Source organism: Columba livia, chromosome 8 (genome assembly GCF_036013475.1).
Source record: "Columba livia isolate bColLiv1 breed racing homer chromosome 8, bColLiv1.pat.W.v2, whole genome shotgun sequence".
Classification (NCBI taxonomy): Eukaryota; Metazoa; Chordata; class Aves; order Columbiformes; family Columbidae; genus Columba; species Columba livia.
The window spans coordinates 21437367-21449979 of record NC_088609.1 but is presented as its reverse complement, the minus strand read 5'-3'; the positions used below and the strand labels follow the sequence as shown (position 1 = coordinate 21449979).

The window sequence follows — 12613 nt, the reverse complement described above, 5'->3', positions numbered from 1 at the left end:
TAAAAATCTGAAATGGAAATGTTCACAAAAAAAAAAAAAGTCAACAAGTCTGCTTTTTGTTTTTTTAAAAAAATTGGTTTTCTACAAAAACATATAAGTGAGAAAACATGGGGAAGGGAAATACTTTTAAAATTGTTCTGGCCCAACTATACGTATACACGGGACAGAAAACAATGCTAATGAAAAGCTGCATTTGCTCCTAAGTTACTACAGTTTTATATGAGTCTAATCTTGCTAAAGCCGAAGGATATACAAAATTACAGAACCATAGTCTTGATTGAACCCAGAGGGACCTGCTCCAAACATCACACAGTAGCAGAGTCCGTAGTTTCATTGTATTTTGCGTCTTTCATTTCTAGTCACAAATGAAATCAAGAAATCATAGAATGTTTGAGGTTGGAAGGGACCTCTGGAGGTCATTTGGTCCAACTGCCCCGTGGAAGCAGGGCCACTGAGACCTGGTTGCCCCAGAATATGTCCAGATGGCTTTTGAATATCTCCAAGGATGGAGACACTGCAGCCTCTCTGGATAATCCATTCCAGTGCTTCGTCACCTTCAGTGAACAACTGATTCCTGATGTTCAGATGGAGCCTCCTGTGTTTCAGTTTATGCCCATTGCCTCTTGTCCGGTCACTGGGCACAAGTGAAAAGAGCCTGGCTCCATCTTCTTTATACTCTGTCTTCAGGTATTTATATACTTTGGTGAGATTTGAGCTGTGTCTTCTCTTCTCTAGGCTAAACAGTCCCAGCTCTGTAAGTGTTTACCCACAGTAGAGATGCTCTGGCCCCTTAATCATCTTAGTGGCCCCTTTGCTGGTCTCTCTCCAGTAGCTCTCTCTCTTGTACTGACGAACCCAGAACTGGACACAAAACTGTCAGCCTCAGCAGGGCTGGACAGAAGGGAAAGATCACCATACTCTAGCCCAGGGCACTCTTAGTATTCTTCACTGTAATGGTACATAACTGGCTTATGTTCAAATAAATAAAGGGGAAATAGTAACTATGCTTTTTCTTATCAGACTAAGGAACAATTTTGAGCTTCCTGCATTCTAAAGAATGATTCAAATTCATTCTTATGGTATACAGGACTAGTCTTCGAATCATGGCAAAGAAAAAGAACAAAGTATTTGTAACATTTCTCTCACACACAAAGAAGCCACTATCATTGAAAAGCATTACAATGCTACAGTACTAGCAGAAGAAAATACGGAAAATACAGTTTTTCAGAATGATGTGTTATTCTACCTTCTGTGCTCTCCCTTCCAGCAATGGAAGTGACTCAGCAGTCACTAATAGATTTCCAGTGAAGTTGGAACCCAAACCACATTCTACATGCTGAGAAAATTTACCTCTAAATTCATTTATGGCTTTCTCTAGCTCTGAAAAATCTGAGTAAGAATTTTACTTTATTTCAGTGGGATATGAGTAAGGCTTCTGCACTACAGAAGTAGGGAGTTTTTAAAAATAATTCCATTAAAATTGTTAATTTTTTATTTTTTTTTTTCATTTTGCTACCAGAATTTACTCATTGTGACTCTTAGGGGGATTACATATGCTATAGTTTCAAATTTAGGATTTTTTTCACAGGTTGAATAATTCCTGATCCTGCTTTCCAAAGGTGTTGGCTTTTTCCATTAATAGAACTTTTTATTATGTTATTATTTATGTTACACAACATTCAGTAAGAAAAGAACCAAACAGTAATTGCCTGACAAATCTTAAATTCTTAAAACTGAGATCTGAGTGTTAATTTATTTTACTTCTCTTGACTGTTTAAGCTCATTGTGGTATTACTAATGGGGCATAGCAAAGAATAACCTCATTCTTACAGCATGGAAACTCATGCCTAACCTACCAGCCATAAGAAAACTAGTTATATTACATCTTAGTACCAGCCTTTCCCTCTTTTCTCTGTTGTCTCTGTTTCTTTAGTTTTGATTATAAAATCATGACCTTTGGAAGTTTACAACACTAACACAGTAAAGTGCATTTACTTACAGTCTCCCCCCGCTGTCCAGGGTGCCCAGGCAAGCCGTCTTTTCCAGGTGGCCCCTGAAATTATACCATACATCAATCAAAACATTTCTTACCATCCTTAATTCTGAAAAGAAAGGGTGCAATTAGCTGTAAGAATCTCTGATCTCTTTGTTTTTTTCTAGACTTGTCCTCAGTACAGCTTAAGTGTTTCTGTATCAGATAACTATGATTTTAATAATATGTTTTCATTGTGTCCTCCCTGATCTGTGTTAGCAATTGCTTGGAGAGGAACTGTTAGGTTGTCAAATGCATGCATGTTCAAAATAGATTTCTCTAAATTCAGAAATCATGGAAAGTCCCAACACTTCTCTTCTATTTTTCTTTGCTTAATGACTCAGTTAACACAAAACAAAGCATTTGTATTTGATGTATTGTATATGTATTTGGTGTATTTGATGAAATTTCAGTTTTTGACATTGGAAATAAAAATAACAAATGCATGAGTGAAAAAAGTGGTGGTTTGATGCATTTGTACTTGCTCCACATGAGAAGAAAGACACTGGAAGAGCAGTACAACTAGTTCAGGCTGCAGCTCAAATGTGCTATTACTTCTATATATTTCTGCTACTAATTAATGTCTCCTTCTTCTTCATTTTTTCCTTAACAAATTAATTGTTAAAAGAAAACATACACCAGCAAAGTAATATTTTGCCTCAGTCTATCACTTGGACATTGGCATCAACATACTAGAAAATTTGTAGTTTAGTATATGATGCTGAATGTCATATGAGCTGCAGCAATGACCATTTTGAATATGTGAGCTCTTCTCTCAGCCTTAAAGCTCAATAAGCATGTTTGTAATCTATACATAAACCATCCTATAAGTAAATCTTCAACTAATCATTTCAGAAACATTGTATGAAAAGTAACATTCATTTTTTTTGCACACACTTAAGTATAAAGATACTTACTGGAGGTCCCTTTGGTCCTGGGAATCCAACAGGTCCCTGAGGCCCTTGTGGTCCCTAGTATAAAGGCAACCAAACAAGTAAAGTTTTACTCTAGCTGCCATGACATTGGATTGAAAAGGTTGCTTCAATTACAAAAGATATGAACTTCAATTATAAAATACACTAACTCGGTAGATAATGTCTGGTTACAAGTATAAGGCCTCATTCCACTGCCACGAGTACTGGCAGCAACAATGCACATGCACAGACAATGGAGAGGATTTCCCAAAATCAATACTGCCTGTGCAGAAATACAGTAAGCAAAAGGAAAAACTACTTATATAAAATATGTCTGCATCTGACCCCTGAAACTGTGCATACACAACTGTAAGAAACATTGTTTACTATGTTGCATAAAACATGGAATTAATTAATACTCTAGAGGTCTTTTTAACTTTCAGTCCAACATTCATATTTGGCAGTTCTTACACTATGACAATATTTCAAGCCAGTACAACAGTACAAGCTTCCAAATAGAGTAAGTTTTCCAGAGTTGCAAGGGACTAAATACAACATTCTTGACATCATTTGAATTAGTATGTTGTGTATGTATGCGTACAACTGTACACATGTACATGTGTACTTAAATATATGTCCACATACATCTCAACTCATACATATTTACAAATAGTACTAGCTTACATGACTGTTCCCAAAGTTGTCACCAAAAAAAATGGAGGCTGACTTTTAAAATTTATTGCTGATATGCTGAAAGGGACTATGTCAGCTTACTAAAATAATTTTTCCTGATTAGTTTTTAGTGTGCCAAGTCAAAAAGTAGCAAACTGAAAAACTTTATTTATTCTACATGGTCCCACAGCAGAGCCATGCATTCTAGTCTTACAATGCAAGACTTTATTCTGTTCTACTTGGTACATGATGTGCAGTTTTGCTAAGAAATCATCTGTCAAAATATATTAGGAATGTTGGTTTGAAGCAAGAGACTTGAAGCAGGAAGCCACATCTCCCCAATTACGCTATGCTTTTGCTCCTCTGATAAAGTGCCAACTGCTTCTGAGTTCCATAAGCCTCATTCATTAGAGCCAAGGTCACTTCCAGAGCACGTCTGCCTCCTGTGGAAGGCAAAGCAATGGAAGAGGATCCCTTGGGCCCAGCCTGGAGAACTTGCCCTTAAGCGAATATTATTCCAGGACACACCTTGATTATACTGTGATACTAAATCTGAGTCAACTAAGAGGTGCTAGGCAAAGGAAGAAATCCTTGTGATCTTACTGCAGTATCTGTCAGTTTGTATTTTCTCTTCCAAAACAGGTGTAAGGTTGTTTCTGAAACCTCCGTAACACACAAATATGTTCCATAAGAGAGTTTGTGGCTTTTTTTCTCATTCTGCTGTCTCTGTGAACAAATGACCTTTCCTCATTGCTTCTGGTTATAAAATGAAGCATGAAGTTTCCAAAAAATCTGAGCAGTTTTATAGAGGAAAGCTAGTATATATATTATAGACATTATAAATACATGTTGTATATAAAATATGTGAAAGAAATTGGCTCTTCTCAGGAACTAGGTTATAAGAGCGCAACTAAAAGTTTTAATGTTAGTTGCACCTTCTTTCTCATAAATTCCCGCTGTACCTCGATCCTTACATCTTGAGGCTTTTTAAGGAAAGATTTGCGTAGTTTTTTATTCATAATATGTCTTGAAGATTTCAAGCCACTGGATTGACATTATGTGAGAATAAGCACTAGAATACTAACAGCATGTTATCAAAATTACATTTGCTTTTTTGTAATTAAATTTCATTTTAACAGTAGCTACAGAATACAAATTATTTAACATTCACATGTCTGGTACCTGAAATAAACTCAGCAGAGTAGAAATGACAGTTTTATTTTTTGGCTGACATTCACTCCTATTGGGAAGCAAATAGATACCTCACACTTATATGACACCAGTGATATGAGATGTGGTGCTCTGCGATTCATCATCTCTTTGCTCTAATCAGTTTCTCTCCAGTGATGCCTTCATCCTGGATTAATCTGCTCACTGTTTTTAGTCCCCCTACAGCTTCTCTTCCTCATAACCTCTTTGAACTGTTAGCAAACTCCTTCATGAGGGTCTGCCATTCACATTCTGACAGTCTGCCTCTGATGTTCCTCCTCAGTGTAAAATAACGTACAGTTCCTTTCTTGGACTATGCCTAGTTCTCTACAACCAACATCCTAGTTAACTCATTCCTCTCTTGAATCCCAGCTTCCTGCCCCTGTGTTTCTTACATGCTACATCATTCCCGTTTCACCCAAACTTCCCACTTATTCCTGCTGTCCATGTTTCAATTGGTACCTTGTCTTTTACCTGATGTAGAGGTACTTTCAACTTCTTACTGCAGCCTCCCTTGGAGTGTTGCCTTTCATATGTACTGGCTACATTCTAGTCCTCCAGTCCTCAGCTTTCCTTCTGTTCTATCCTACTTCCCCTCCTTACTGCAAGAACCACCATCCTGCTCCACAAAGCAGTCTCTTGGACAACTAAGTAATATTCAGCTTCTGGAATGAAAGAGCTAAAATGATGAGTATGAAAGGTTTTTAGTAAACTAAAACTTTTGTCTTCAGTGTACTTGGTATTCATTTTTTTTGGCATATGCTTGAATGGCTTTCTGTTAAAAGGAAAGGTATTATTTTCTTAGGCAGAAACATGTGACATTAGCTATGCAAGCCTATGCATTCCTGTACACGTATACAGCAGATACATGTTTAATACTCAGAACTACTAAGGATAAACCAAACAAAATTAACCTTAATTGCTTTCTGCAGACACACAAACTGAAAATTTGAGATTTCTATGTTATCTTGCTCTTTTTATCATTAGTTTTATGGATGTCCTTATCTACAGCAATCAACTCAATCAAACCATGTGCTCTGATCCTACAGCCTTTTTCCTTTTTTAGTTTGCTTAGTCATTCTAACAGAAACAGTTGCTGTTGTTTTTCCAGTATTGTTACACAAAGTGTGCATGTATTCAGCAAAGAAATACTGTGACAAGGTGATATTAAGGAGCAGGGGAAAATGCACAAGGAGTTCTCTCCTGAAGAGTTAGCCTCCTGGAGATCACTGGGACTTGGGTTTGGGTACTGGGAAAGGATTTATAGATCTTCTACATGAAAAAGGTTAGCAGTTTAATGAAAAATTACTGTGAAAGAAAAGTTTCTTAAGCTTTGCAAAAATACGTGGGCAGAGAGCACATCCACTTAAACTGAGTTATTTTTCAAGTTCTGCTATTACAAATCTGACTTATTAATACTGTTTTTCTATATTTTCTATATACAGCTGTGTATTGATTGGTAAGGCAATAGCAAGCAGAAAAAATATTTTAGCAAGCACAATGGGATTTCTTAAGCATGCAGAGAGTAGGTTGAAGGGAATTCTTGGCTGAACAGAACAACAAAAAAAATTAGCTGCTTCAACAAAGAAGCTTCTGGAGGTGGCTTGAGTGATCTATAAATCCAATAGACAAGCAGTAAGCTGCAGTAGATGGGGCATTCTTAAGAGTACAAGCTGGTAAATACAACTGTAATTTGCATGGATATATACAAAGTGCACTGATATAATACAAAGTGTATTTGCATTCTCTGTGTCCTATATGTACAAAATTGAGCTACAGATGGAAGAAGCTTCAAGTAGACTTCAGCTACTCCATTCATAACTTTATGAAAAGCATCATTGGAATTCAGGTTTTGTTAGTTCTGGTTGCTCTGGTCGAAAAATGGCCAAGACATGGGAGGGAGAGCTAAAAATGAAACAACCCTCTCATCCTGAAATCATACTCCTACATAATGGGAAAAACAATATGTATAAATAGCTTTCACATACCCTTTCACCTGGTGGGCCAGGAGGACCATCATTGCCTGCAGTACCCTAGAATGGTAAGACAATATGTTCAAAGATTAGACCTTTATTTTATTTAAAAGGAGCAGCCTGCAACCAATCAGTACAGTGTGCTTGAGAATTACCTTTGGACCTGGTTTGCCAGTGGGACCTCTGGGACCTCTTGAGCCTCTTGGACCCTGTCAATTTAACACACATGCACTTGATGATAATTATTGGATACCATAATCTAATAAAAAGAGTTCTTCACAGTATAGTGGAGGCAATTAATATAGGAAAGCCTCTAAATTGCAAAGCAAAAGTACATACTGTTGGTCCTCGCTGTCCTCTGGGACCTGGTTTGCCATGTAGTCCCTGTAGAGAAAAGTTCACCAAAATCATCTTAGCAGACATTGTATTTGTGAGATAAAGTTTTTTTACTAAAGTGGAGGCAGAGTGCAACTCCCTTAAGTTTAAATGTTATTTTATCTTTAAGTATCTACTTTGCATTTCAATTTACAGAATCATGTTCCTTGATAAAATGTATTATCTTTCTGAATTCACTGGGACTTGTAGCTCAATGTGCCGAATTTGCCTCAGAGTCAGATTCTGCCATAGGCATTAGAACATTTTAAAATATGTTAAAATAGCACAGAAGATGGCACACAACAAGTGGAGTCCCTCTGCAGTAGTCTAAAGGGCTTGGCATCATTTCCAATGTGATAATAGCCTTGAAGATGAAGTTCCCAGGTTCCCATGGATGGCTCCACAGGTTAATAGAGAAAAGAAAGGGCAAGCCTATTTTTTTTTTATTTATTGTTATTTTTTTTTTTTAGTAACAGAAACAGGATTCTGCACTCTTGCACAGAGATACAGAACTTGCCAGAATACTAGCCCTTAATTTTTTCAATATATCTCCTAATCATACTCAACAGATTTCTTTCCTTAGTCTCTGCATTACTATTGCTGTGAAATCTAATGTAAAGAGGTTTAAAATTCAAGAGTATATTTCAGGTAGAAAAAGAAACCTGATGACTGGTACTTTCTACTATCTGAGGTAAACACAGCAGCAACATAAAAACAGCAGAGATGTTTTAGCATAAATCTTGTGTTTATTGGAAACCAATTAAATGCACACACCTGTTTTCTTGAGTGTGTTTTTATATTGATTTTATTTCACTTATCAAAATAAAAATTTTTATCTGATATCTTTAAGAATGATATACATTACTTCAGTTGGACTTAAAGTTGCTATCATCTATGAAATCTGACTCATGCTCTTAATTCCATCATCTTTCTAACAAGTTCTGCTGTGTTCAATTGAGCTTTAGAGACAATGGCAGAATGACCTTATTTCTAACCTATATTTCATTTTTACAGTTTGAAGAATATGCATAACAGATTCTTCCTCACCTGCTTCAAGTAAACAAAGCAGAGAAAGCTGTCATTTTACATCTACCTTTTAATGTTTGTAATGAATGGCACATGTTCTTTATCTTGTCTGGTATATTTTGCATTTTCAAAGCTCAGCCTATAAAAAAACTTGTGGCAAATCAAGTACTTATGAAATATGAACTGAATTTCCTCAAAGGTAAATTGCATGGTAGCAGGATAATTCATAGGATACAGGAAAACAGTCCTTGTCAACTCACTCAGCTGTACTGTAAAAAAAGATGCTTTAGCAAAGGTGACTTTCCACTTTTTCAAATATATGATTATGGTAGTATGCGTAGTGAGAAAGTGTCTGAGTTCCTGTATATTTAGATTAATACCTTAAAGAATGAGAGCTAGTGTCTCATTTTTTCCTGTTTTACATTATTGTAGAGGTTCATCTTAAGTGTAAAAAGCCTGGTTTTATCGTTCTTTAGATATTAGCTTGTATCCTTAGGTTTCAGACTCTTCCCATACCACTGAGTTCCAAAAGTTAATTAAGTGTCATACAAGCATGAATTCTCATACCCTTGCACCTTTCTCTCCATTGGCACCTGGAAATCCTGGGAAACCAGTTGAGCCCTGTGTGAGAAATCAATTCAAATATCAGAAGATATCAATAGCAAAACAGTAGTATAGCCAACATTTAATTTATATGTAAAGCACACATCCTAAGTCAGGTACATTGTACGAGTCAAACTTGCAAGTGTGACAGCTCTGATGAATAGCTGTAAATTAACTTACCATAATGCCTTGAGTCCAGAATGCATTAAAAAAAATCAATGTATAAAATGGACATCAATTTTCATCTTATTAGACAATGAAGTATTCATTAATTCTGCACCATTTTTAAAAGTAGGAAAGAAATTATGAGTAACAGCCTCCTAGAAATAACTGTGTCATAACGAAGAGGAACAAACAAGGTCTTGTTGCCTCACAGTTTAATAATTCTTTTACAAAATAACCTCATTCAAAATAATTGTAAGGTGTTGCTACATCTAAGCAGTGGTGCAGTCCTCTGTTCACTTTACTGCACTGTAAATTACCTAAGGTGCTTTATTCACTGTAAGGTGACAACTGGCCAGTTTCATTTAACTGATACATGCAATTTGTACATGTCCTTATTGGCTCATCTCAGAAGCAGCATTTATGAGGAAACTATCTGACTTGAAACTGCTTCTGGGCATTATTCCTGCTTCTCCTTTTTTCTCCCTTTTCCTTCTGCTAACTGCCCAGTCAAATCTGAACACTACTATTTTCTTTGTTTTTTCTGGTATACAGGTCCAAAGGGACAGCAGACTTGTTACCTGCCAAGGTGTTAGCTTGTCATAAGGAGCTTGGGGTCACAGAGGTGATAGACTTGATAAAATATACCTCTAAGTGACTGGAGATGAAAATCAAAGCAGTGTTTGGTTTGGTCAACCACTAAAACTGCTGGCCAGATTCCCTGATGTGGTAATGCATCTATATGTGTGCAGTTTGCTATTCATATTTTAGTGGTAAATAAAATGCATATAACATAAAGTATAATTTCTTCTTGCTCTGCTTTGAAATGTCAACAAGTACTTTTTTTCCTTTTTTCTCTTTTTGTAACTTATGTTTTCCCTTTAACAAATCTTGTTTCACAGTCATTACAGTCATCCATTAATGACTTAGGGACAGAACAACTTCACTGACACTGATTTTAATGATACCCTGACTGATATTCACTGGTGGAAGAAAAGTAGATTTTATTTTCTTTTCCTTCTCCTTTTCTTTTGTTCTTCCTTTTTAATTCTTCACCAGTTGCAACTCAAAATGTGAATAAAACTCTGAAAATTCTTCTCTGCAAATCCAAGCATGTTCTTTATAATTGAAAGGACAAAGGGAAAAAAAAAAAAAACAAACAAGCTAATGATTGGAAATTAATATACATGACTTCATTGTAAATATCTTATATCTATAGTACTTTATGCAATTGCATTAATCAAGAGGGACTGGACAGAAGAAAAAAAAACATAGTGAAAATTATCAGATAATAGCAGTACTCTAACAACAATTTTCAGAAGAAAAATAATGAAAAGCAAGGAAGTAACAACAACAACAAAAAGGCATGAACCCTCTTGACCATACTGGGACAAGATTTCTTATTTGCTTTAGACAGCTAATATGTTTTTCTGCTGCTTCTTTTTTTTTCTCTCCTGTATGTTAATTTGACCTGGACTGTGAATGAGTTTCAAAAGAAGTCTCTAGTGAGTTGATGTATTGTAGCTGTCATTACTCTTTCTTGGAAATGTAAGCAGGAAATTAGAAGAGCAAACAGTGAACGCAGCTTGAGATCCATTTTCAATGTTAATGTGATAAAAAGTTAAGGTAAAGAAATTCTTGATCAAGTCTTTCCTGAAAAAAGAATCAATTGACTTTTATTTGAAGTACTACATCATATTTGTTCTTAGAACTGAACAATGTACAACCTCTTTCATCTTAGACTTTCCAAAAGACAGTTCTAAAGGACCACAAGGAGTGACTGAAATCTCAGCCATTTGAGTTAAGAAACAGAAGAAAAAAAACCATGTCTCTAAAGGAGAAAAGTTTTCATGAATACTTTTCATAGATGGTTTTGATATTTTTCACTAACACAGAGTGTTCAATGAATATGCATTCTTCAGATAGTTCATTCACTTGACTGAAAAGGGCCAAAGTATAGGCTAGTCAGAAAAACACTTTGCTTAGCCAGCCAGGAAGTTGTATTTCTTCTAAAAAATCATAACTGTAAATTCGAAAATAAAAATAGATCCCAAAGTAGAGCAAAGTTGAGGATTTTACTGCAGGTTGATTATTCAGTTGTGCAGAAGGGGTAAGGGACTCTTTTATTTGTGATATTTCCCCAGATGAGTTATCTTTAAGGGTGTCTGGAAATGCGATGTCTCCCTACTGGCATTCTCTACACTGGGAAATCTGTGTAAAAATATGGGTTTATTCCATTTTTTTTTCTTTCTTGCTAATCTCAGAAAAGAGAGCTTGTAATTAGTTTAGCATGCCCATTTCCTAAAGCTGTGTCAGGATGACCTTTCTAAAAATACGTTTCATAAAAATGTTTTTAAAATACAAACCTTCACTCAAACCAGAAGACACTTACATGGTTTTCTATTGCAATCAAAACATAAAAGATAGATGAAGGATAGATGTGGGCACATAAATCAACTAAGGATTGGGTCTTGTCATGTTTGTCTTAACAGGAGCAAAAGGACAACATGATGAAAACTGTAAATTATATGTTTGAAATATATATAGCTTATTCTATGGAAGAAGCAGTAATGACACAAATGGAATCCTTGTATCACACGGAAAATTCCCATCACTATCAGCATCCATTTAGTGGTCAATGTAGTGCCCATTCTCTTTCAAGCATACCAGCAGTTCCTTCATTTTCAAATTGTTTAGTGCACGGCAGTCTGATGCTCACACAAAAACAACTCAGGATAGGATGGCAAAGGTTTGAAGGCAGTATAGTTAAGAAGAGGAAATATAATGCTCCTTAATGAGCCTGCCTTAGGGAATCCCATGTTTTTGAAGATTTTACTTCAGAACATGATTGTCAAGAAAGAAAACATGAAAAATGGTTCTTGCTTTGATGCCCACACCCTGATTCTTCAAACACACAAATAAAATAACTGTCATTGTGACTAATGTCACAGCACACGATCCACAGCTCACCTTTGGACCTTGTCTTCCTGGATAACCTGGCAATCCGGGTACACCAAGCTTACCCTGCAATAATAAGGCATTGTTAAATGTTATTTTATCCTTCTTAGTGGTTCAGCAAACTTCTATAGAACGTATTTTCTCCACAACTTAGAGTGATGATACTTCATGGAATATAATATTCAATTAAACCAACTTCCCATTTTTACTATTAATCAACAGTGGGCTCAGTCCCCAAACTTAAATAAAAGTCTCACTCCAATGAATGAGTTCTGCAAAGCCAATACCTCTCTGTCTTCTTTTTTTTTTTCCCCATGAAGTGCTGTGTAGTGGTGTGAAGCTGTGGTCATTAAACTAGTCATATTCTTTAAGAAATAAGGGTGTTAATAGGTCTAAGTGAAAAGAAACCTTTTTTAATTTTTACTGTGTGATGGTTGCTTGTTTTCCACAGATCTTTCATGAATAGACATTTTCTATTTCTAAAAAAATAATCTTTTTTTTCTTGAATAGTTCTAAACTGTTCGAGACTATGACAAATCATACCCCACTGACTATTTGCTAACAACAAATTTGTCAACAAATGTTACCAACTTTCTATGTTCAGAAAGAACAGGGTAAGCAGTCTTATCAACACTGACATTAACTATTCCTAAAAATAAGTACCCTACCCATTGAGTCGGTCTCTTCAG

General features: G+C 35.9%; 1 protein-coding gene across 6 annotated transcripts in view; it reads right to left on the bottom strand.

Annotated features, from left to right (window-relative positions):
• COL11A1 (collagen type XI alpha 1 chain) overlaps nt 1-12613 on the bottom strand; it is a 147796-nt gene that overhangs the window by 52670 nt on the left and 82513 nt on the right. For all 6 annotated transcript variants that reach the window (XM_065072486.1, XM_065072483.1, XM_065072482.1 and 3 more), the window contains 7 exons: nt 11937-11990; nt 8769-8822; nt 7140-7184; nt 6956-7009; nt 6816-6860; nt 2950-3003; nt 2000-2053 (listed from right to left, as the gene is read on the bottom strand). In XM_065072486.1, coding sequence (XP_064928558.1) covers nt 2000-2053; nt 2950-3003; nt 6816-6860; nt 6956-7009; nt 7140-7184; nt 8769-8822; nt 11937-11990 — 360 coding nt within the window. The remainder of the gene's footprint in view (nt 1-1999; nt 2054-2949; nt 3004-6815; nt 6861-6955; nt 7010-7139; nt 7185-8768; nt 8823-11936; nt 11991-12613) is intronic.